At 41.0% G+C, this 25,635-nt stretch overlaps 1 protein-coding gene across 7 annotated transcripts in view; it reads left to right on the forward strand.

Moving 5' to 3' along the window:
* LOC126869022 (zeta-sarcoglycan) overlaps nt 1–25,635 on the forward strand; it is a 216,573-nt gene that overhangs the window by 142,582 nt on the left and 48,356 nt on the right. The window contains exon 2 of one of the 7 annotated variants that reach the window (XM_050625114.1): nt 8,029–8,163. The exons of 5 other annotated variants lie outside the window; for them this stretch is intronic. Coding sequence is in view for 1 of the 2 variants with exons in the window: in XM_050625110.1 (XP_050481067.1) it covers nt 305–417 (113 nt within the window). In the remaining variant the exon portion in view is untranslated. Of the gene's footprint in view, nt 1–63; nt 418–8,028; nt 8,164–25,635 lie in introns of those variants that run through there. One more of the 7 variants, XM_050625110.1, reaches the window with a different exon arrangement.

Genomic DNA, 25,635 nt, shown 5'->3' on the forward strand with positions numbered 1-25,635 from the left:
TCAGAGGTCGGGCGTGCGCGGATGCACCGCGAAACCTTATCCCCGGGGTCGAATTGAAAGAAAATACACCGTTGTTATTTCAATCGCGCAGCGTCGAACTCGGCCTCGAAGCTCTGATTACCGCCTCGTTTCGATCCATTTCTACTCGGCAGGGCGCCTATTAAAACTGACGTTTTTAACGCGGCGGACACCATCTGACCTTGTCATATAATGTTTAATGGTGCTCATACCTGTTCATCATCATTTAAATCTAAAAGAATCTGTATTTATCTTTTTACCGTATAGATAATGTGACACGTTCCGAATGGTGGTTACAAGCGAATCTCTCGTGACGTTCGAAACAGTGAAGAGAAAAGAAGCGTTACATGTGTGTGTTACGTGTGTGATTATTGAAATTTGGGCAAGATCGGTGAGAAGGTAGGTGAAACTGTTTAAAGGCCTTCGTGTGTTGTTCCTATTAGCAGAGTTATAGAATAGTTTTAAGAGCAGAGAACAACTGAAGAACCACTTTTAGTTTGCAATTGACTTCCGTCACGATTTCGTGTTACGTAGAAAGCAAAAACGGTCGAAGGATTTCCTATTATGAAACGAATATTGTACCGTCCCTTCGACTCACCTATCTGCCACGATGCCATTAAAAAAACCCATCATTTACCCGAGTACTATTTCCATTACGAAAAACGTGCATTTCCGTTGAATTAAAATAGGCGCATATACTGTTTCGTAACACATTTGTCCGGCTTTAGATGCATCTAATGGCAAGTAGCCAAGACAAATTCGGCAACTTTCTCCGCCATTCAAAATGCACGGTGAGTTTCGCCAGTTCGGTTCTTCCCTTCGCGTGTATTATTAAAATGGCAATTACCTCGCTAAACGGTGCCCTAGCAAGTTGTGAGCGCTTCATGTGTGCAATCACGTTTTCGAACAATAAGCGCCGTGGCGACACGACGGATTCTCTCGTCGATACCCGTGGCTTATTTCCAAGTTAAACACGGAGACGTTCCTCACGAGCAACACGCCGCGGAAATATATAGGTAGAAACATAAACAAAGCGAAAATTTAGGCCGCGTTACTCGAACCGTGCGCCGAAATCGACGTTGCGATCATACCACGGTTTTCTTCGTCAAGGCTTACTCCCTTTGCTTTCCCTTAAAAGCTTTCGTTCTTCTCTGAGATATTGAATTTCTTCTTTTGCAAATGTGTGTTGGATATTTTTATAGCTCGAAAGTTTTGCAGTTTTTAGTTCGATCGTAGCATTCCACTTGCAATCATGTGTTGGTTAATTTATCGTTATTAAGATGAAATTTTTAACACCGAGGAAAAATTAAAAATTTCTAATTTTCAAGTATTAGAATTTTCAAACTTCCAAACTTTCGAATTTTTTAACTTTCGCGTGTTCAAATTTTCAAATTTTTCGAGTTTCAAACTCTTTAATTCCAAAACTTTGAAATTTATATATTTGTAACATTTCATTTAAAAACTCACAATGTCACATTTTTAAATTACTGAAGTTTCAAGTTCTCGAATATTTCCTATAGCTAAATTTAATTTGCGAACTTTTATGTTTTCAAAGCTCCATTCTTGTCCATTCCATATTACTTTAATGTAATCTTTGCACATTATTTCATTCCTCGATATTCTGCTTCTCTCCTTTCTTCTCCTTCCTTTTCCTTTGAATTATATATTTTGCTTAAAAGCATTGTTTTTTGTTTGATTATTAAGCTTTTAAACCTCTTATACCTTTTCCAAGATTTACTGACTTTCTATTTCTTTTTTGTTTTTTTTAATTTTTGATTACTCTCGTCCGAGATGAATATGTATACATGGTGATTATCATTCAAAATCCGCATTGATTAACAGAATAAATTTCCAAAAGGAAAACGAGATGTTGCGCGCAACGTTCCGTGTACGGTACTCGAATACTTAAGCTGAGTCGAGTTTCTTCGATAATAAATTTCTGTTAGCAGGTAACAAATCACGCTCTAGGGGCTCCTCGTACAATACCATTCCGCTGGTTCTTCATTAAAATAACAAACAATACGAGCAACTTTCTCGTTCATATTAGTCGATAAACTTTTGTTCGGTAGCACGATGCTCATAGCGAGAGTCAAGAAGATATAGTGGAGGAAAAATGGGATATTAACAAATTGGTGTCTGATCAGTAACGGGCACACTCTACTTGTCGATTAGGCGCAATTAAAGTTTGAAATTCATCGTCAGTTTTATGAAAACTTGTTGGACGCACGTTGATTTAATGCTAATCACATGAAAATACGATTTGTCGATAATAACAGTTTTAAAATAACTTGGATTAAAAATCAGAATTATAAACTTCATGAAATCTGAATACAGTACGAGATACAATTTTCATCGACTATTTTTACATTAGATATTTTTACGTGAAATGTTGCTTAGACCTTTTAGCGGAAAAATATTTTCTAGAATTCATGCGCGATATGGGAGATAATAAACATTGTAGGAAAAAGAAACAATACGCAGTGAATAGCTCGATTTAAAGGACTTGTACTGTATATTGTTGGTAGAAGCATGCGTTTCCATTTCGTTTTATTTAGAATGTTACACGTGGTTGAACAACGGTTCATAACAACGAAAGCCATCGAGGAAGGAAATCTTGTATGTTTTCGGTTTTGCATTTCACGCAAGGCGTGTCAACGACTTCGGTCAAAGCCCCAGTTTATCGTGAATCGGAGCAGAGAGCTGCAGAAGCGCGTGATGAATCGCGGAAACTTGCCCAAGTTGTGCGTTTCTGCAGAAACGCGAAAGTTTAAAACTCGCTTTCATGAAAGCCTAGTTAGCGCAATTGTATCCATTGAGACCAGCCTTCTGGCGTGCGATACCTTTTACCGTATCATCTCGAAAGCTTTCTTTAAACTTGCTGTTACTGTAGATCCTTTAACATCCCCAACTTCAAACGTAAAAGAACTTAAAAAAAGACATATACGTCGTATTACCGCCTTGAGCTAACCGCGTAATTGATAAGCAGGTTTCAGTGGTCGAATTTGTAATTAAATAAATGATAAAGCATTATTATTAGCATAAAATAACATTATTTTACTGTAGTTAGTTAACTGTCGTTTCTAAAACGGAATTACTCGAAAGCGAACAGTTTCGAAGCCGTGACAACGTTCAGCGTGATCCGGTGCCTTTCGAAACAGCTTCATAACGGGGCACTCTGCTCTTTAATCCGAGTTTTCAACACTTTGCACCTTTGACTTCGTTACGTCCGTTCAGCGGAACTACTCCATCGCGTCGGCGCGACGCGTTCCTCCACCGGCGCGGAAGTTGTCGCGTTCGAAAGCGATGCGTCTCGCAAATAAGAAATTCGTTTAACGGCACCGATAAGGTCAACCGTGGCGCGTCGAGTCTCGCGGCCGAGTTCGTCTCTTCTCTCCGGCAAAGGCGACGAAACTCTTGGAAAACTTTGCGAATAAACTTTCCTCTTTCGTGAGAGCGAAGCGCGTGCAAGAAGAAAGACTGGCAGCGAGAAGAACGATAGAGAGGACGAGAGGAGAAAAAGCTATCCCCCAAGCCAAGACGACGACGCGGTGTCATCTTGACGTAAAATATGGATTATTCCGGGCATTTGCATTCGGAAAATAAGCCGACGAGCCGTCGTTGAACGGGGTCTGAACGAGATCCCTCTCCTTTTCCATCCTCTTCTTGCCTTCGCCGCTGTCTCCGTTTCCTGTCGAGCCCGACAGAGGAACTTGTCGCCAAAGTTTCGCGGTAATTATCGAATCGTTTGCCAATTCATCGGCAATCGACGCGAAAGCTACACCGTTCCCCTCCTTCTGGTGTAACGATCGAATAACAGCAAGAATAAAAATCCGATTCTCCCTTCGAGAACAGCTTTCTTTCGTCGACGCGGCTCCCCTGTACTCCCCTGCTTCCGACCATCTTTTCAACAACGTTTCCGTCAAGAGTCGTAATTAGATTCCTTCGTATTGAACATCGTCCGCATGACCGGACCAACGTTCGTCGATGTTAATTACTTTCCCGTTGATGCTAATCGATTCGATATACCTCGTCCTCGCCCTTGTATTTTCGATGACAACGGAAATCAACGTCGAGCCAGGGTACGGCTAGTCGTTCGCCACGCGACACCGTTAATCTACCCCCAAAACCATCGATGCGTTCCCACTATTTCGACGATCTGGTCGATATTATTATCCAGCCTGGGTACTGATCAACATCGATTGACATTACCGAATTTATATCCAGGAATACGAGAAACCGGCGGGGACTAATCGTTATTAGCAACGACAGACGCGAGTACCGACAATGACGAGATTGTGTTAAACGCGTGGCCCGCGATGGAGCCTGTTTTCCAAAGCGATTTTGCGCGGACGTATCGCCGGGGACAGGTGTTTTTCCCTGTTTCCTCGATTAACGCTGTCACACGCTCTTCACGGTCTCTTTGAACGTTAAGCGTGATGTCGATGCTTGTTATTTCGTTCGCCGCTCCGTCCGTGTTTTGTCGCGGCGATCGCTCGTTCTCATACGTATAAACGCTTATGGGACACAACCCATTGTTTCCTGATGCGATTTTAAAGCAGGTGAAATCGGGTTAAGTCTGTTTGCGGTGTGTGTAGTCTGTGGTGTCACACGATGAGCAGATTCTCATGAATGAGCAGAACTGAGAACTGAATTAATTTTTTTTTGCTCGAAGAATTAGATGGATAGACTGCCCCTTAATCGGAGGATAAATTCGTGTGAGATTATTTTAACCCTGCGGATATTGACTTAAAATCTATGCTGCGGTATCAAATTTTACGTAAAATTCGTAGAGATGCTTACACGATGAAATATTTCATCTTAGTAAAGTATGACGTGCAAAAGGAGTTTCAACTCCTTCTATACTTAACCGGAATTCCAAATAGAGGGAGAAAATAACGCAAAAACGTAGGTATCATTGGCCGAAATCGATTTACCGATAAATTAAGATTGTTCTCTTATATCTATCATTATTCCCGACAGTTGGAAAGAATTATCTTTTATTAGAAAATGTCTTCGATCGGTAATTACGGCTGCCGAAATAAGATAAATCGATAGTGTGACATCAACGCTGTCGGTATGCGGTACGTGTTGAACGCTAGATAAATATACGACTCTATAAAGGAGCTTTCTAAATTTTTAACCGGATCATAGCTTATTCAGAAACTTTTAGAATCACGGAATTAATGCCGAATAAAATCATCGATTTCCGTCAATCCCAATATAGATATAATATATTGCATTTTGAACACAGATAGTTATACGATTTCAGATCAGATCAATCGCGATTTCTAGGGTTAATAAATTCATGCATGCTTCTGATAGGCGCTGAAATATCGGAACCCGCGTACTTTCCTCTTGAATCTGTCGACATCTTTGTATTGCGAAATTCACGATTCCGTTAATAATTTTGGTGCAGAGCCCGCATCGTTTGCCTGGCGTGTACGTTAAGCGATTAACGCGCACCGTTTCAAGAATTTATCGAAGCGATCGGCCGGTGTCTGACCAATTTTACATTAGGCGCGAAATTAAGGGCGTGGAGATTTCGCTCGGTGGAATTCGAACCATTCAACGCAGTCGATCGTATTAATAGACCACAGAGGATCGTTCGGTGTCGTTAACGAAATGGTTTCTATTTAATGTAACGACATACCTCTACGAAATTCCGCGACCATTCGTTTCACTATGGCCGAGGCACGCCGGCTGAAGAGTTGCGTGCATAGCGGTGGTTTCTGCGAAGTTCAAGTAGATTTATGCCACCACCAGTGTATCTCAATTAATTTCGCTGTGTATACATACGTATATACCTATCTGCCGGTGATATTGTTGCAGCCGACATCAAACGAACAGCTCGCTTCCAGGAAAAATCTCAATTAACGCTGATCCGTTACGGGTACGCTCCGACAATTAACCGGCTCTTGGTCGGCCTATACACAATTCTGTTTTTTCCCGACCCAATTATGTAGAAATTTGATGTAGAGAAGTTTTATATACGACTCGTTTCCATTAATTTTTTAAAAACGTCGAATAAATTCGCTTTGTTGCTTTGATTTTTTATCCTTCCATCGAAGAGAAACACAAAAATCGACGATGTAGAAAACTATGGATATGACATTTTTAACGCCACTAACATGGAAAATATAGTAACTTTATTATAGCCTCTTGTAACATTAGGTGGAACGATTTATTCCTCTGTATCCTTGTAAAACTTTACTAGATACACGCCCACTCCATGGATGCGTGATTTTCAGCATCGTTAAAATAGGAGATATACGTTTAGCTGACAATTTTAGAAATTTTAGATCTACAGCATTGAATAAAATTCTTCCCTGTTTCTTCATCTTGATGCTTTTAAGGTTCCACTGGATGCATTTTTACCAACTACTTCACGAGCTAAACTCGATCGAGAGTACTCTCTTCATCTTCCCCTTGAATCTCTTTTCGCCACCCTTGCTGAAACTTTTTTAACAACAGCCAGATCATGTTTGATGTTAACACCGAATCTCGAAACGAATGTCAACGAAGTTTCCTTCTCTCCAACGGTATCCATCTCAAACAGTTGAAACGCGAACCTTTTTCCTGCGTTCTCTTTCGTCTTCCTTTTCGTACAATGAACGAGCTTGCACCGATGATGATCCGTCACCTGTTTCGTCATCGAGCTCGCCGCGAAGGTATCAAAATACACAGCAACGGGAGAAATGAGCTCGCGTTCGAAGAAACTGGAAGGCAGTGGTGAACTCTGGTACGCAAGAGGAAGGCGGAGGGAAAAGGAGAGGCGACCAGAGGAAAGGAAGAGAGCAGGAAGGTCTGTGCACGCTCGCAGATGGCCTCGGATAGGCGCTTTGTACGAAAATGAAAAAGTCACGAAGGCGGAAGTTAAGAGCGTGCACACATAGAGGTACAAATACACGCGTCAAGGGACAGAAAGAGAAATTTGTTGCACCGGGAGTCTGATACACCGTACGTCGAGAAAATGTGCGCCGAGGCCTGAAATCGATGCTCGCCATCGACGTTCCTAAATATTTCTCGCTGTTTCTTCCGGTGGCAGGATTCGATCGATACGCGAATATCTCAGAAAGAAATCTTTCCCCTTTGTAAGTTTTTTAATCTCGCTTATTTCGTCTGGATAATTATCAACACGATCTCCGCTATACAAGCTGTCGCATTGTAACGATGTAAATCAGGATTTTGAGAAATTAGATTTAAACACTTGCATTTCAACTATTGAAAGTATGTACGTACTCGTGTCATTTTCCTAGTTTCACAATTGATTCAATTACCGGCGCATGAAAAACTATCGATATACCATTTTATTCTTCGTCTTATTTCATACTTTTATGTCGATATAATCTGTAGCGGGGGAATGAAACGTAGAACCTGATAAAAAGTTTCATTGGAAAATGAGAATATGCGTCAGTACGTTTTGTAAGCACTGTATACTTCATTCTCTGTTTCGATAACTTTTCGCGTCTTGAAAGAATACGATGAACTTTTCACAACAATAAGCGCAGGGTATCGTTCGATGAAAAGTAGCAGTGAATTGATGCATCAGTGTATTTATCGGTTCTCCGTATATGGGATATATTCCAGGAATTGATCGTACACCTAAAACAATTGAAAAATGTTCGTATAAATACATGTGCTGTTTATTCTTGTTTACGAGATACATATAACGAGTTTTATATGTTCTGTCATGTGTTATCTGATTATATCTATGCAGATGATATATATACATAGTCAAAATGGCCACCTTACGTTTCAAGATACATCTTTAGACATCTTGTCATTGATCCGGTTACTCTCTCAATGTCCTGTGATGTTCCCCGAAGTTGTTGAAAACTTTGTTCTACTATATAAGATAGTGCTTCCAGATGGTATCGTAATGAACCAGATCAATGACACAAAACGTCTCTAGATTCAGCTTGAAACGTAAGATAGTGATTTGGAGCATCATCTATAAAATTGATCAGATAACAAAGGATAGAACACATGAAGTTTTCTCATTGTTTTCAGGTCGAATCAATCACAATCGACACTCGAAATATGTCCAACGCGTTACGGGACAACCTGCATACATTAACTGCGTCGACAGACGCGAAGAGAGAGAGAAAGAAAGGCAGGGACACGAGATTTTACGCGAGCAGAGAGGTAAACACGTTGGATGAAAGAAATATTTCATTCGGTGCTAGCTATAGACATTGAGAACGCGTGCCGTTATTCTAGCGACATTTTACAGGTGGCAGCGCGCTTTGATAACCTACAATATGCAATCGTTATTTGGATATCCAACGTGAGTTAAAGGGCTTCACTACGCTATGAATATGCAATATTTCTCTACTTTCGAGTTACGCGCTCTGCGTTTTCAATGCATGCATGAACTCGAGAATAAAGTGGATAGCCCCGTGCCTCGCGCCCTCGAAACTACGATTTTTTTTTCTCTCTCATACGCGCTCCCTCGATTTACTTTGCCGGATCGATCGTTTGGAAACGGAACGAATTCTTTAAGATATTCATACTTCATTGTTGAATATTCCATTTAAATGAAAGATAAATACGTAAGATAAATTTGATACGATTGTTAAAAAATCACCCAGTGAAATATTTCAGTCGTACGCTATGCTGAAATTCAAACTCTCGTTCGAAACCATTCAGTTCCGTTTCATGCGCGAGAGAATGTCCCTTTCTTTCGAGTATCCCAGTAAAAGTCGTCATCCGCTTTTGTTGCGACCACATAATACACCAGAGAAAACAGAGTATCACAATTACAGTCTTGGCTATTGATACATTCTACGTTTACCAGTCTCGTTGTCATACATTCCTAAAATCTTAAAGCTGTCTTGGACCGTACAAATCCTCGATTGAAAAGCGTCTGGCAACACGATGTAACGGGTGTTACGTCCTTTCAGTGCCACGTCGGTGTCGATCTTGAAAACGAGAGACACTTGAACACGGTTCTCAGCTGAACGTGCGATTCATGTTTCTCCTGAGCGTGTTCGTTTGATCAGCGCCGGCTTCTTTTTTAGTCACGAACAAGAGCCACAGAGGAGGCCTCTTTGCTTGTTCGTTCGCTGTTTCTCTCCGCGTCCAGTTTCTTCTTATCCCGAGACTTTCTCTAGTAGGGAAATAAAAAGAGTCACGAGACAGGAAAACCTCAATCAGCAAACACACCGTCGGGACGTCATGAATATCGGAAAATTGGAAATCGGTTAGCCCTTGGGATTCGACGACAGCTCACAGGCCACGTCTACCAACGTTTTCTTTGGATATCGTCCTACCCCTCCAACGGAATTCCGGCGAAATCCTCGCCAGACGTCCTGCGAGGAATCTAGAATTAACGTTCCCGTTTTATACCCACCTCTCGGTATCTCTTACCACGGAACTCTCAACCGTTAGGTCGCTCCGATATTTGCGTTCCTCGATTTCATCGTAATTGTACGAATTGGATCGGATAAAGAATCCGGATTCTACTTACAGCACGAACAGACTTCTTGTTCTTTTAGGTCGGAGATCACTCGAATCGAATACGATGGTGAAAGTTCAAGTAGGTGAAATTTTCTGTTACGTATCTCTGAGTTATTTGCCCTATTCGAGGTTAATAATACGCTCTCGCTCGAACATCATAGGAAAGTTTTTATATTAATTGGGAGAGCTTTTGGTTAAATGTAGAGTTTTAATGATTCGGTGAACGTGATACTTTATACGGTCAAGGCAAGTAATGCGCATCAAATATCAAAATTTTATTAGACATAGGAAATGTGTCTTATAAATAACAATAAATTCTAAGATAAGTTGAAAGAAAGTGTTTACAGAGTCATCATTTTCCTGTACATTTCAATTAATTGAGTTCATCAGTGTGGCTTCCGAACAGCTCTCAGATACCATAAAAATCAGAAAAACTACGAAAATGTATTTATTATTGTTTTTTCTTCGATTACTCGATTATTATTTAAATATTATTGCAACATTGCAAAACTCGAAGCGAATTTCTTCGACTTGGAAAATGTATATCGCGATCCTTTAACAAGTCATTTGGGATTTTCGAGAATCCTGATATGCGCATCGTCTCAGATTTATAGAATCTCATCTTAAATCCGTAACTTGTTTTACGCGTTTCGACCATGCACGCGGAATCTTGCTTGCAGCGTAGAAAGATTCCTCGTATCGGCGTTTCTGTATCGCTGGAAACAGGAGTGAAACAAATGGCGCTGGATCACGATGACGCGGCGCGATGGCAGAGAAACGAGGAAGGAAAGACTGTATGCGGGATCATTGTTGGGAAGAGCAGCTTCCGTTAGATTTATTCCTTTCCTTTATTGAGATACGATCGTTTATATTCCCGGAAATAGAAATCCACGTTGGATCCGATACCGAGCCACGTCGCTCAAGCGTTTGCCTCGCTTTCTGCATGACCTTCGAGCACTATCGGATCTTAGTGAAACGCACCTAGAGCGTGTTTTTCAAGTTTCATCCGCAGAAAGTACATAAATGGTCTTTGACTGTGGGAGATGTTTAGAAGTTGACGATGGTTGCCACTTTGTTTATCATCTTATACGTTCTGTGACTACTTTAAAGGTAGCTGTCGTACGGGGAGTTTAGATATTATTCGAAGCATGTTAGAGTTTAGAGAAATAGAGGATAGCTTGCACTTGACTCATTTTTAACACCCAATGCTGATAGATCATTTGAGTTGATTTAAAATCGTGGGTAGAAAACGGTATCGTAAGGTCTGCATGACTTTATTCGTCAGACTATCTTCTGTATCTTAGCGATGATTGATTAGTATACAAGTAATGCACGCTATTGGTACAGATACTTCAAAGCCTACTCTTTACTGTACAATTCCAAGTTTGCAAAAGATTTTCGTGCTTCTTTAATACTTCTTTTCTACTCCATATACTCCTTTAGGTATACTCTTAATTTACTCTACCACGCTTTCATAACACACTTTTCTAAAGCATCCTAAATATCTGTCCCAAACTCTACAAAACACCGTCACATCCAGTTGTATCTTTACAACTCAATCTCTCTCAATGAAGAACAAACGAATTAAAACCCACCTGCACGCGAAGCAGGCAGAATAACCAGAAATTTGAGCAACGGTATAACATAACAATACACGTTCACGGAAGATGATCTAAAAGGCAGCGCGTTCAGATCGCTCGTAAGGATCTAGCTACCTTATTTGTGGCACGGTCCGCCTAGCCAAGCGAAGATGCATTTGCCAGACGGAAGGAGAAGGATGTATACAAACGGCAGTCGCAGTTCACAAGACGAAAAGGCTCCCGTGGGGCTGCATTATCATCCGCCGGCATTAGGTAGCTTGTTCGAGGCGAAGGTGAATCCTTGGCATGTATCGCGTACGCGCACCTGCATTCAGCCGTACATGTGTATAGGACGCGTATTACGTGCGATTTCTATGGGAATACGGCCAGCGGAGCCAGGTTTGCATCCGAAAGATAACCCTAGATGTCCCTTCTACGTATTAACCGTCCTCTACGTTCTCCATCTTCCTTTCTGTCTCTCTCATTCTCTCTTTCTCTTAATCTCTGGTATACGGGTCTTTTCTCTTTGTCATCCACTGTGAGTAAACCCTCGCAACATCACCGTGCAGCCCCTGTATCAACGGACCAATCATTCCCCAAAGAAACTGTTACCCCGTACAGGTTTCCCCTGTATCCCGATTAAATCCACGTGGGACCCAACCAGATTTTACACGACACGGTGCCATTAGGGATAATCGAAGAGAGATGGATGCTGCGAACCGACGTCCTCCTTCATAGAACCCGGTCGTTTGGTTGATTTTCGGGCAATTACACGGTATTGTAGATAAATTATAAACTTGGCTTCCTCGAAATTATGCTTTGGAATTTTTTAATCGATTGGAAACAGGGAATTGGTGGTAAATAGGAATGGTACTTCTAGATTTGGAATATTTCAAGAGATTGTATATCATTGGACTCAGCTTGTCGTGAAACTCGAGAGTTTGAATTTGCTAATGGAAAAGAAGAACTTATAATAGTTTCAAATGGTACGTCCGAAATTTGAAATGTCAACAAGAGTCGAGCGCACCTGGAGGTTTCCTATTTCCTTTAGCATGATTTTATGATACTATGTGCCGTTTTTGTCGGTGGAAAATGCCTTCGTTCAGATCGGTGGAATGACGTCAATTTATAATGTTACCGAATGTATGAACTCTTCTATGCTGTTATGTCTGCAGACGGATTTTGGCAAGATGAAATATCGCTACTGCTGTCGCTCTAAGTCGTTCATAGCTACTGACTTCCATTACATCTGCAGAATATTCACAATCAGTCTGTTAGCGAAATATGTAGAATTGCATGTAAATGTAAGTTGCCTGACCGAACGCGAACTCCGTCTTCATTCCTCTGACACTTTCTTCGCCAGTTCCATTTGCCTTCTCTGAACTTGTCGAATCGAAGTTCGAAAGACGCAATTATTCCAAAGTTATTACCAAAATCGTCGGCTGTCCGTCATTCAGAAGTCGTTTCACCATTTTGGAGGCACTTAGGGAACCAGTTTGCGATCTATAGAACGTTAGAAAATTCTTTTTACGTCATAAACGGGACATCAGTTTCCATTATTTCTTCATCGTTTATCCGCTTAAACAGAAAATATTTCACTACACGATTAACATATTTTCTACGAGATAAAACATACCTTGGATAGGGCAAAGTGGCATTTATTGCGTACAAAATCGTATTCCCATTTCTTTCGTACTTGGATAGTAAGAAATTAATTTTTAAGGAATTGAAAACTGATGTGCTCGGAGAAGCTCCGTATCCTTGCGAAACTTCCGTTTGGACACTAGCCATTTTTACGCTCCTTCCTTGAAAATAAGACTCTAGGGACATCGGAGAAAAAGGAAGAGCACTCTGAACTTAAAGGTCAGTTAGTTACTTGGTGAGTAGTCAAATAGAAGTAGAAAGTGGAAAGTTGAAAATACTAGTAGAAAGTAATTAGGTCTGGTGTGACAGCCAGTTTTAGAAACAATCGGACTTGTAACTACTTTTAGTCAGCCAACATTTGGATTTGACTTAAATCATTGAACATTAGAATTGTCTTAGGAATTTATTTAATCCATTCGAAATCGATGACGTATCGTATGCAACATATTGGTGTTTATTTTTATTATTAAGGGATTATCGATTAATATTGAAAAAGCAGTCGAAGAATCGAGATCATCTAGAAAAAATATTGCTAAGAACATTGTATGGAATTGAAAAGAGCGATACCACAACCAGGATTACCAAAATTTCGAAATCGAAACTTCCATTGCTGGTGACTGACCTTTAGATAAAAATCGACCTTGAATAGATTAATAAATTCGATTAATGTCAAATCAATTCCTCCCAAAGACCTACGAACTTCTTCAATATCTCAAAATGTGAATTACTTCTGAGGTACTTCGATATTTCAATATTTCAAGAGACTACTCCAATCTCGTATCGATTAACTGTAGTCGCCTGGCTGCCATAAAATGTCCATCCAAGATCCCAAAGAGTAACTCACGAGCAGAATTCGCTATAATTTCACGGTTATAAATAAATACGCGAAGAAGGAGGGTATTCGTTGCTCCAAGCGGTCAGCCACAAGGCTAACCGGAAACGTTTTTGTCGGGAATCAAGTTAAGCTCCCGAGTCACGAGGCGCCGCGTTCAAATGGTGTTGATACCGGCGGTCTTACGATGGCCCCATAAACTCAAGACAAATGGCGTTTAAGAGTTTATCGTTTCCGGGAAGCGAGAGAAGTGGCGGTGTTACAGAGAAAATACGATGAACGAAGGAACAAGATACTAATGGACAGTGAGACTGAAGCAGAGGGAACGAGGATCGTCTAATGTCGGAGAGCCAACGATTCTTATTCCCGAATTCGTTTCCACCGTACGTAACGGCAACTGTATTCGTCGTCTATGCTACACGTGCTCTCGGCCGCCATTAACATTTTTACGAGATCACGTAACTCACTGTGTTCGTTGGAACATCGTGTGATTTTCTTTCCGTCTGTAACGATGGTTACGAGATTTAATAGGCGAAATAAACGTGGACTATGGTATGCAATTTTTACGTTACTAACTTTGGTTAATATCATGGAGATTAAGCTCGATGTTTAGAGCAGGCCGAAAGAAGAATATGTGATATAATACAACATTAGAAATGTGAAAGAGTGTTTAATGCGAGTAATCGAAGTTACCATATGGACGAAAGGTACAATGGATCGTACTCCAAGGTGGATCGTCAGCTTGGGTCGAGTTGTCTTTTTAGAATGTCTACGTCACTTGTCACTTGAATAGTTACGAAAACCCGTTTGAATTGGCCAATTTGATTGTCAATTAGAATTAAGAAAATAAATCAAGAGTTAAGAGTAAAGAGCCGAAACTAGGACATTCTTAATATAATTAACGATTTACAAGTACAAATCTATCTATAGTCTCATGTTCCTACGATACTATTATAGTATTGGTTAGACTGTTTTGTGACGATTAGCACAAACTTTGCTAAACAGTAAAGTGATGTTACACTTGAGTTAAGTTACTTACAGTACTACCGTGAATTTCAAAGGAATATTCAAATCAGTACGTAATATAGGTGACACAAGCGGATGGATGATCCCATAGATCAATTGTGGCCTTCGAAGGGCCTCCTTATTCGGTTTTGTCTCTCTGTGTATGACACATTGTGTTTTATGTTGTGTTTGTATTATACGCATGCTACGCATAACCGTGATAATAGCATACTAATCGCATAACATTACAATAGAGACAGCTGATGTCGGAAGCAAAACAGCTTCGAGCAGAGCTGGTATGGACAATGCTGAGAGATCGGCCGAGTTTCCCTGTTTGGTTTCAAAATTTCCCGCCGCACAATCAGGCGATTCGACAGCGCGCTAATTATCTCTCATTAGCATCTAAATTTTTCCTCGGCACTTGTTATAGATTAAAACAGCGTGATTTCATAACGAATGAAAAAAACTGCGAGCGCACTACTTCTAGCGAATTGCGCATTTGTTGACACGACGCGATCTCAGGAAAGCCGTATGATCGTGAATGACCGATATGAGCCGTAGCGATTTTTCTTATTAATTAGAGTATGAACATCTGAACGAGATAGATGTGTGATATATGATTCGTTTAATCTCTCACTGTACAATTGCGAAAAGAGTAAAAACATGGATAACGAAGATTATGGAGACATGTAAAAAGCCATAACTCAAGAAAGTGACTTTAACATTCGATATCATCTGATTCGGATTTTGATCTGACCGTTGTTACAGTTAACTCGTTGTATCGTATATCTTAGATTCGCTCCTCATAACCACCCTAAAAATGATGATACTATGGAGTATTGTTAAATGTAAGAGAAACTTACATATGTACGTATTTATATTCCCATTCTCATTTTCAGGATCATTTTAATCTGCGCCCGTAGTCGATCATTTCTAGGAATTAATTGCTGTATGACGAATGATTATGTGGAATTATTGCTATCAGAAAGAGATGACATTTCAGAATTTCCTTCTCGGTTTTTCGAATATTGTTTTGCAATTGACAAGATGGGACGATTGTCCTACGCAGCCATATAACAATCGTGTTCTCTCTCGAGGAGATCAAACGTTCTGTTTTTCGTAGATTCGAGAAAATCACGCTCATGGGTCGCCTCGTTCCATCGTCGAGACTTCCGTGGATCCTGCTCGTGATACGTCCAACCAAAACGAGCAGCGAACTAACATCCTGAAGTGAAACTTTCGGAATCTCCGGAGAACGAAGACGAGGATACGTTTGTACGCCTCGTATTCCCGGGGGTTCGCCTTCCTTCTTCCTACCTTTCTCTCGATTTTCCCTCTCCAGTTTCTTCCTCTATTATATCCCACCCTTCACTTCCGTATTCCTCTTTCGTTCTAGTAACATGCGGTTGAGTAAGGGGACGGGATACCGCGTCGACGCTGTGTTTGGCGACGATTGACGTCGTCGATGGTGATGCTACACGACGCCGCAGTAGATTCAATGGGGGCCTAGATAAAGTTCTTGATATGCTGATACGTCGAGTTTGTTGTTGCAATACATAATTTAGAATAAAATAAAATAGAACAGTAAATATATAAATTTAACAACGAGATACAGATAATACAATAATAACTTAACTTTGTACTTAGTTTCAAAGTTTGTTTCTCTCTGAACTCTCGCGTGACTTTCTCAATTCTTATACAATTCACACAGAACTTTCAGTTTTCAATCATACCACTCTCTTAAAAATCTGACACATACAAAGTATTTTCTTTTCACATGCAACCAACACTCCTACAGTTATATTATATTTATTACAACATTTGCATGCTAATTAATTAAGCCCAAATATATTACATTTCTTATTTAACGCAAATATATAAAAAAAAGAATGTATGTGCCAATACTTTTTGTAGCCATTGTACATTTTAAATTTTCACTCACATTTCCTAAGGCGCTCATCATTATTTATAGATAAACATTTCCTCGGTTCTTAATCGCTTATCAACCATACACGCTCATATCACTCAGCATTCCAAATTTCTCTCTCTTGACAATGTTCTTTTTCTCTTTGGCATCCGCTTCCTCTGTCTATCAAGACAGTCCTCCCCTAAAATTTTGTTAATTAATAAAATATCTATCAAAGGGTGTCCAGCATGCAGCTCTTCACCCGGATAGTTGTTTAATAATCCAAGTAGACGAAACTAACGTAAACCCTTCAAAAAAGTTTTCAATTTTTCCTGTGTTCTTGTCACTGACCGGAAATTAGAGGCGCCCCATTGTGTGCCTTTGTCCCGTTCGACTCGCGTGACTTCCTTTTTTTTCATTGCAGTCCCATGGTCAACCAGTGGTGGTTACGTGGCACGACGCGACGTGCACACTTGGCTTATGTCGACGCCGACGTCAAGCCTCGTTCGTTACGCGGCGACGTTTTCGTCGTAAACCCGTTGAAAACCGGGCCAGACTCGGGAGCTTGATTAATCGTCAGCTCGAGGCGCCGCGTCTTTTTGCAGCCGTAAAAATTTGTTGTGCATTCGGCGGGGAAAAAAATCGTTGCATTTGCTTGATGGCAGCGGGAGTGAAGTGTCACGGAGAGGAACGGGGCTAATGTTCTTTTTAAACTTTGATCTGACACATTCTGGACAATGCTGGAAATTTCTTTGTCTATCGTTTACAGTCGAAATACTTTGTATGGTAATATCACATAGAATTTCGAAGTCTTTACGTTTTTAAATTTTCAGATTTTCCTACATTTAAGTTATGTTTTGAAGTTAGAACATTAGATTGGTATCCGAATAAATAATCGACGTAGAATAATTCAAGTGATTAGTCTCGATCGAGTTTGTGTTTGGTATTTGCTTATCTCGATTACGTTTCTGTCTTAATAAGGATCAATATTAATTATGTCAAACGTATCGGTACATCTTTCGTTCGTTGCAGAAGTAAAACGTCTGAAACACGTAGTTTCAATGAATTTGATAGTTTTAGTGCTAAATTTGCGATAAGATAGTTGCGCTGAAGTATAAAGAATATTAGATATACAAACATATTAATGCTTTAAATAAAAGTTAGTTGTAATATTCCATGATCGTAGTCACGCACAAATAGAACACAGCGAAAGAACAGGACATATCAACAAAGATCAGAGAGAGAAACGCGGTCGCAGCCTGGTAATCCAGATTACAGAACGTTTTCCGTGCTTTTTGCGTTTCCCTGTCGGCCTTTCAATTACTGGAAGCTACGATTCTATTTTTCCCATGGCGCAGCGCGCGGACCGGTAATTAGGTGGCGTATATAAATTCGTTAACTCTTTTAAAAGGTTAATGGTCCATGTGGCATTGGCAAAGAATCACCTTCCCCGGTACTTCTGCTTTATTTCCCTACCGAATTATTTAAAGGACTTGGAATTGGAATTGAATGCGGCCGGAACGAGCAACGGTAACCAATAGACCACCAGTCGTTCCATATTTTCATGGAGCCGTTATAGCAAAGAGTCGCTCGGCCTCTTAATTAATACCTCCTCAAATTTACAGACCTCGTCGAATTTTCGAACGTTTCTCACATAACTTCAATTAACGAATTGTTTTCTTTCACTTGTGTCTTTGTGTTTACTTTGTAATTTTAAGATTCGTTCTATAGCCGGACTATATTTATACGGATGAGTTTATATTAGGCTTTAGACGTATGGTCTCGTAGTTGAACTTTTATTATCCAATCTACGATCAAATGGAGTTTCAGCTTCGATTACGTGAATATACAGGATGGTTGGTAACTGGTGGAACCAGCGGAAAGGGGGTGATTCTACGCGAAAAAAGAAGTCGAAAATATAGAATAAAAATTTTTCGTTTGAGGCTTTGTTTTCGAGAAAATCGACTTTGAATTTTCGCTCGGTACGCGTGCAATTTACCACGTCTCGTTATAACGGATCTCACTGTAGATCGTTATCTCGATGAAAAAATTAAAAAAAAAAATTTTTTTATTCTATATTTTCGACTTCTTTTTTCGCGTAGAATCACCCCCTTTCCGCCTATACCACCAGTTACCAACCACCCTGTATATTCTTACTTTCTTGAAATTTATCCTTACACGTATATACAGAGTGTTGCAAAATGTATGAACGTTGCTTGTAGCGTTGATTCTAGATTTTAATAAAATAATAACGAAATAAATGCCGCTAAAACTTATTCCTCAAGTTATAAATTATTTAATTTCCCGTTAGAAACATCTCTACAAATGTAACCCACTTTACACCTGTGTGCGTTTTTTGTAAATGACGCAGATACAACGCATATGCTCAAGTTCAATTTTCTTAACGTTAGTTTCTATTAAAAGAACAGAGATTGAAATGAGTTAATATTTGCAAGAGTCAAGTTATCCAACAAATTATTTGGCTCGATTTCAGCCAGTTTTCATCGTTGGTCAATAATCGACGTGCTTACAAAAGGGGTCAATTTCTCTTGTGATTACAGCAACGTCCGCTGCGATTTACGGCGGCGGTGCAAATGTTTCAACGATATTTCAATAAGCACACAGGCGATACGCGTTATTACGAGCGTAGCAAAATGACCTTCGAACATTGTTGATACGTCCACGAATGGATACATATGATGTTTGCTAGAAAGATGTATGCTGATGCTAATGTATCGCGAAAGCGAGCAGCTGAACTCTGTGAACGAGCCGTCATGCGCGTTTCCATATTTGGGTATTGTTTAGAACTCCGTTCTAACGTGAAATATATTCAGTGTGGCGGGTACAGTATGTAGCAGCCATTAAGCTTTAGAGTAGGATGTATTTGGTAATGAATTGCTTAATTGAAATGGTTACATACCTAATCCTATATTAAATATGGAGTATCCATTGTTTCGGATTCGGCATTTCCTATTTAATTTAGTAAACTAATTCGATAATTTGACGAATTAAAATTTTAACTGCGACCATACTACGTTTCTCTCTTCGATTTACCAGTGTAAAAATAAAAATAATTCCTTCGTCCAACCATAAAGAAAATTTAATTAAGAGCTCGTTATCGAAATACCATCCATCAGCAAACGCCCTCATAAATACGATCTCCCATCCGATAAATTGCCCAACCATCTATCCATCGTTTATTTTATACGTTGGATCCATGATCTCAGCAGTTTCGTCGTTCGTCATTATAATATTACACACCCCGCCGATCCCGAGGCATCTAAACCACAGGAAAAACCCGAGCAGAAATTATCAGAATCGAATTCTCATAGGGTAACGAAAGCAGTAGGAGGGTTATATCGAAATAAATCGCGTACCGGAAGCGTAGGACCGCTGTTGGGCGCGCCGCGGGCGCTTGCTTGCATTGTTGATCGTGCCCAGAGTGTTTTTTCCCCCTGTTTCCACTAGGGACGGATTGCCGGAGATGGTAGCTCAAAGCGGAACAGCTCACCGCGTTTTTCCTTTGCGATGACGCCGGGTAAAAGAGCACTTTTCTATTAACGAAGCACGCGCGTTCACCTACCTATCCACTGACGAGAAGGCTCAGGTATTTATTTAATAAAACGCGACTAGAAAGGTGAACGGTACGAGGGAAAAGGATGAAAGGGGAAGAGAAACAGTAAGAGGGGGTTGGATTACAGATTTTCCAGATAAAGGGAAGCAGAATGGCGATGCCGGACAAGCCATGCAACGAACACCAAAGAAATTTCCTTTACCTCATAATTTGCCTGTGTCTAACTTGCTTCCCTTTACCTTCTTCCACCGTCTCTCTGCCTCTCTCTCTCTCTCTCTTCCTCCAGGTATGCCGCTCTTTCTCGAATACTTTGCATCTGATTTTATACCAGAAGTTTGGAACGCACGACTTTAAATGGACACACTTTTTATGCAAAAAATCGCCGGCATTCAACGAGCACGTTTACTTCCGCGCGATCAAATATCGAAGGACCATCGTTTATCCCTTTAAAGCTAACGCGTCGTGAAATCCTTTGAGGGAATTTTTTCTTTCTTTTCCTCTTTTTCTACCTTACTCTTTCGGTTCGTTGCTATTGTTTATTGATAGATCGATGCGGGAAAGGGAGAATTTATATACAGAGGAAAGTCACGCAAACGATAGAACAATTGTACCAGAAAAATGCACGCCCGATCGAATCTCGTAAACGAAATATAGGATGACGAACCATGAAACCACGTATTCGTAGTTACCAAATATGAAGTTTTCATCACTTGAACTCTCTTTATACGTCCTTCTTTGTCCTTCTGTAATCTCTGACGGATTACTGATATCGTTTATAGTCACTGAATATTGTACATTTAAATATCTCTCCATTGCTTAATCTTAAGCTTAATTCTGGCAACACGAGAAAGTAACAAAGTGGTTGTTGAGTGATTATTTCGTCTATTCTGTTAATTTATATTAAGATTCTGCGACAATTCTATGTTCCATGGTCTATTTAAAGCTCTATTGAAAAATTGTATATTGGAGTTTTTGAGACCTCGGGTTCTCTCTTTCATTACATCTGACATGGGGAAACGGATATAGAAGGACATGGGAATGGCAGTTTGACAAAGCCTGTGAAAAATTTCACACAGCTGAAATTCGAATTGGACGGATTATTGGAAGTTGGGGAACCGTGGGGATGATCAGTCATCGTACGACCTATAGAAACTACCGGTATCATAACGGTACTTGGTATCGAGGTATGGCCAGGATAAAACTACGAAAACCAAACAGCATGTTGTATGGAATCCATCAAATCACTAATCACGTCACGTACCAGCTGAATATCGATAGTAGCAATCGAATCGAAATAACGATCATATCCGACCGAGTCAGAAATCTTTTCTAGCAGAAAACTCCAACACCATCAAAAGCTAACAACCCCTAAACTCGTCCAGTATCATTCGATCGCCATCACCGAGGTGATCGAACGAATACAGGTAAACCAATCGCGATTCGACATCACTGTGAAGAAACGAAACGAAACGAATCGAAGGGACTAATCGAGCGGACCAATGAAAGATGTACGACGTTGAAGGAAGTTATCCGAAGATCGGAAGCGGATGAGAGGGTACCGAAGCATGGAAGTTGGTAGGGGGGAGGTGGGTAGGACCAGTGGGTAAAAAAGGATTCGTTCCCTGTGAACGTTGAACCGTACACAGCTCGACGTCGCTTTTATCCACGACGAACAACGACTTGGCTCCACTTTCAGCCGACGAGTTCGCGTTGCCTGGCCATGAAAAGGCGTTGCAAGGCCGGGACGGGGGTGGTTGGACGTTGCTGGAATTTGTCCGTTTCATTTACCACGAGATATTTTCGGCCGCGAAGCCATGGAACAGAAACTGGAAGGGAGAGGGAGAGAGAAAAGGAGTGAGAAAAAGCCCCCGGTGGTACGGACGAAAGTTATATTGCATTTATTGCGAAATGAAGTTCCTCGAAGCGACTATTCTCAGTGTTCTCTGGCAACTGAGCAACCCTCGACGGCGGACTTTCGTCGCTACCAAAACGTTTCTGGCGTCGTCGATACGAGACAACGAACCTCATCCCTTTTCACTCTGGAACACGTCCTCTATTTCTCTCGCACCGCTATCCTGACCATCCAGCTTGGGTACCCCTTTCCGCCCTCGTCCCACCCTTCGTCTCATCCACGAATACTGTATGACCATTGTCGAGATTTTCATTGTGCGCAGTAGAAGCGAAGAAGAGAACCGACTGTCCGAGCAGGCAGTAGTTTCTAACGAATTGGTCGGCCGGAAACTGTCCTTCGCCCGGAGCAACCTGCTGGGACCCTGGCTAAATAGGAGGTTTCCTGCGGGATCCGGACGTACTCCGTTATTCCCTTTCTCCTTCTTTTCCTCCTCTTCTCTCTTCCCCCCCCCCCCCTCTCTCTCTCTCTCTCTCTCTCTCTCGTTTTGACTTTTTTCTTTTTTTCGTCTCTTTTTTCTGCGGTTTTTTCTTCTTTCTCCCATCTGTGTCTCGATGGCGGAGCGAGAGGTCTCTACGAGAGGTCGTGAGGAGCCGGTTATTTCTACTGGTTCTCTGGGAATGTCGGAGTAGAAAATATTTCGACTACTTACGCCAGATGAACCGTCTACTCTTGGTCTGTTAATTAACTTATCTCGGCAAACTTTTCATCCTATTTTAATTTGTTGCCAAAGAAAGGGGCAGTCTTATATATACCGTCAGCACAAAATCGCATTCATTCAAATTCAGTTTAATCATCACACCACATTCTAACTTCACTATTTTACTATAGTATCTCGTAGCGTGGTTACCTGATCATCGGAGGAATTTACAAGTCGCCAACCTTCGATATCCGATACCCAATAACAAGCTTCCCTAATTCTGTTTCTATCATCTAATATACCAAACTATCGGCACCAATCCTCCTCGCGATCATGTATTAACACCGCTTTATCCACTCGGGACAACCGGCTTCCTTCACTTTTAAATCACCACGCTCCAATCTCTCCCTTGAATCTGACGCTGGAACCCTTGGGCCGCGGGAAACTTTAACGATGCCGTGCTTCATCCGCGGTGATTCGCCGTCAGCGCGGTTCGTGGCCGATAACAGATTTAATGGATTCGATTTCGTCGATCCTTTACCACTCCGTGTACACAGGCCGCTTAGCGTCGACGTCACCGCACCGGCTCCCTGGCTTTAGAAAGTTTCCAAAGACGAGGGAATATTAGTTCGCTGGCGCGAAGCGGCGAGAATCGAAGCAGCCGTCGTCCCTTGGACTTCAAGGCGAAAATTGAAACGTCGTATAGCGGCTCTTCGAGACTTTCCAAGCCGCGAACGTCCGTTAGAAGGATCCCTGGAGGTAAAAGGAGGCACGCTTTGTATCCTCCCCTCGCGTACATCACCCTTTTACCGCCACGGCACACACGCACACGCGCACAATGCAACCAGTTTTCTTCTTCGCGTTGGCAACGTGAGTGGAAAAAAGGACGATGGTTTCGTCAGCGGGTAGTTTTAGCCCTATCACGAACCGCCACTCTTCTCTTCGCCGCATGTCACATGGTTTCCTCGCGGTATTGGCAGATCCGGTAAATTCTCAGTCGACACCACGTCCGGAAGTCGAATCACCGATAAAAGCCACGCCAGGATTTCGAAATAATGCCCTCGGCGTGTTCACATCGAGACCGCAATGCAATTTTCATTGGTTTTTGGGTTAGTTTAGAATGATACGCGCTTCTGCGACAATCTGTTTGATTTAGAAGTTGATGCGGCTCGATCATGGTATCAAGTTTGACTTACTCGAAATCATATCGTGCTCTTTCGATATTTTACTACTGAGTTCCGCTGCACGAAACATATTCCCATTTTATTGGTGTTTTTATCCATATTTATGTTTGTGCAACATGGTATTTTTTTTATAAATGATGTATGGCGTAGTATGTTTGAATGCGTTTTTTAATCTGAATGTGTATTTGAGTATTGGAGGTCTTGTACGAATCTTGATACGATCTTAAATAAGTTTGTTGAGTTTTGATCGGTCGACGTGGCAGTATCCTGAACATGATTGTTACATTTTTAACTGATAAGAAGGTCGATAAGTCTGAAGTGGTGTAGCTGTGGGGGAAAGATGTAAGAAGAGGAAATATTTTACAGAATCGATTTTCTCTGATTTATAAGTCTCAATAAAAGTAGTTCTTCAAGGGAAATTATCTTCAACAGTAAAGTGTCCCCGATGATGTATTTGAATTTTTAGCGTAAAATTTAGGACCGATCAATCGAACTTTCAGGAAGACTAGTTTAGAGACATAATCGCTTTTGACGTTATCCTACTGCAATTAGTTAACACGTTTGTATCAGTTGCGTATGGATAAATCAGTATTAGTCCGTATAATTGCATATGAGTCTGAATGCGCAGATGCTCTGACATCGAGCAGCTGCGTTCAGCTATACTGATTAGTTGGATTACCTCGTAAGATTGAGAGATGCTGACAGTGGATTTACATAGAGATAGTCCGACAACAATTACTTTGTTCCAATTATGTATAACTTCGTTACTAAGAAAGATCTTTTAACTCAGAAAGAGACTAGTCCGGTATCAGATAACTACGGTGTTGTTATTACGAGGAAGAAAGAAAGAGAGGGGGATAGAAAAGGAAAGAAAAATGAATTTAAACGAGGAAACAGCGATGATTACGTGAAATGACGTATTTCTTCGATATGCATTTCTCTAGCGACGATGAGTCGATCATAAGTGTTCAAAAATTTTCGTGCAGTTATCAAAATCGAACCTTCTAGTTGCAAAGAACATCGACGTTTGCCAACATTACGACTACTTCCATCAGAGATTGCGAAATAAGCTAATTATTGATAAAATAAACAGTTCTTAAATCCATCCAATTCCCAACGATAACGTGCTCCTAACGAGCAGCTTCAAAATAAAAACCACTGAATTCAGGTGAAATGCAAAGCCCTCCAATGTAGAAAGAAATATTCCTAGCAACAAAGTTTCAGCGCGATAGACATAATAGCATGATATACGCCATCAGTCGTCCCGGGACTTTTGTCCACGGTGTATTCCAGCAGCTTTCTGGAGACGCGGTCTCGACGACAAATAATAGAATCAGCGCGTGCGGGCTGAGCCAGGGCAAAGAATGAACACAGCGGGTCGACCTCTGTTAAACAGAAGGCTAGGAAAGATGGCGGATAAAATAAAACGAAAACGAGAATGGCGTGGGTGACAAATAAAGTGTAGGTTAAATTTGGGTTGTAACCGAACTGACATTCGTCTCGTTGAGTTTCATCCACCCAACCTGCTCGGTTAAATGCGCCGTTCCACGAGTTTTTCTCCTCGTATCTCATTCCTCCTCAACCACAACGACTTGGCCAATATCATTTCTTCTTCGAGAGCGCCCGATGTTATCCGGACAACGCAACGTAGCCAATTTACCGAGGAACACGTTCGACATATGCTTGTCCCTTAAAATTATTGCTTCCATAGCTCCACGTGCTTTATGCTTGAATGCACGTTGTTTTCGTGGCAAACGAGATAAGATTACCGGTCCTTAAAAGATACATCGCTCTGGTCTTCTCAATTTGTTCGAAAAACTTCAAAGAGGAGACTCCCTTAAAGAAGCGCACTCGCATGCTGCCGCGTCTTATGAATACTTCAGA

The sequence above is a fragment of the Bombus huntii genome, chromosome 8 (genome assembly GCF_024542735.1).
Source record: "Bombus huntii isolate Logan2020A chromosome 8, iyBomHunt1.1, whole genome shotgun sequence".
Taxonomy (NCBI): Eukaryota; Metazoa; Arthropoda; class Insecta; order Hymenoptera; family Apidae; genus Bombus; species Bombus huntii.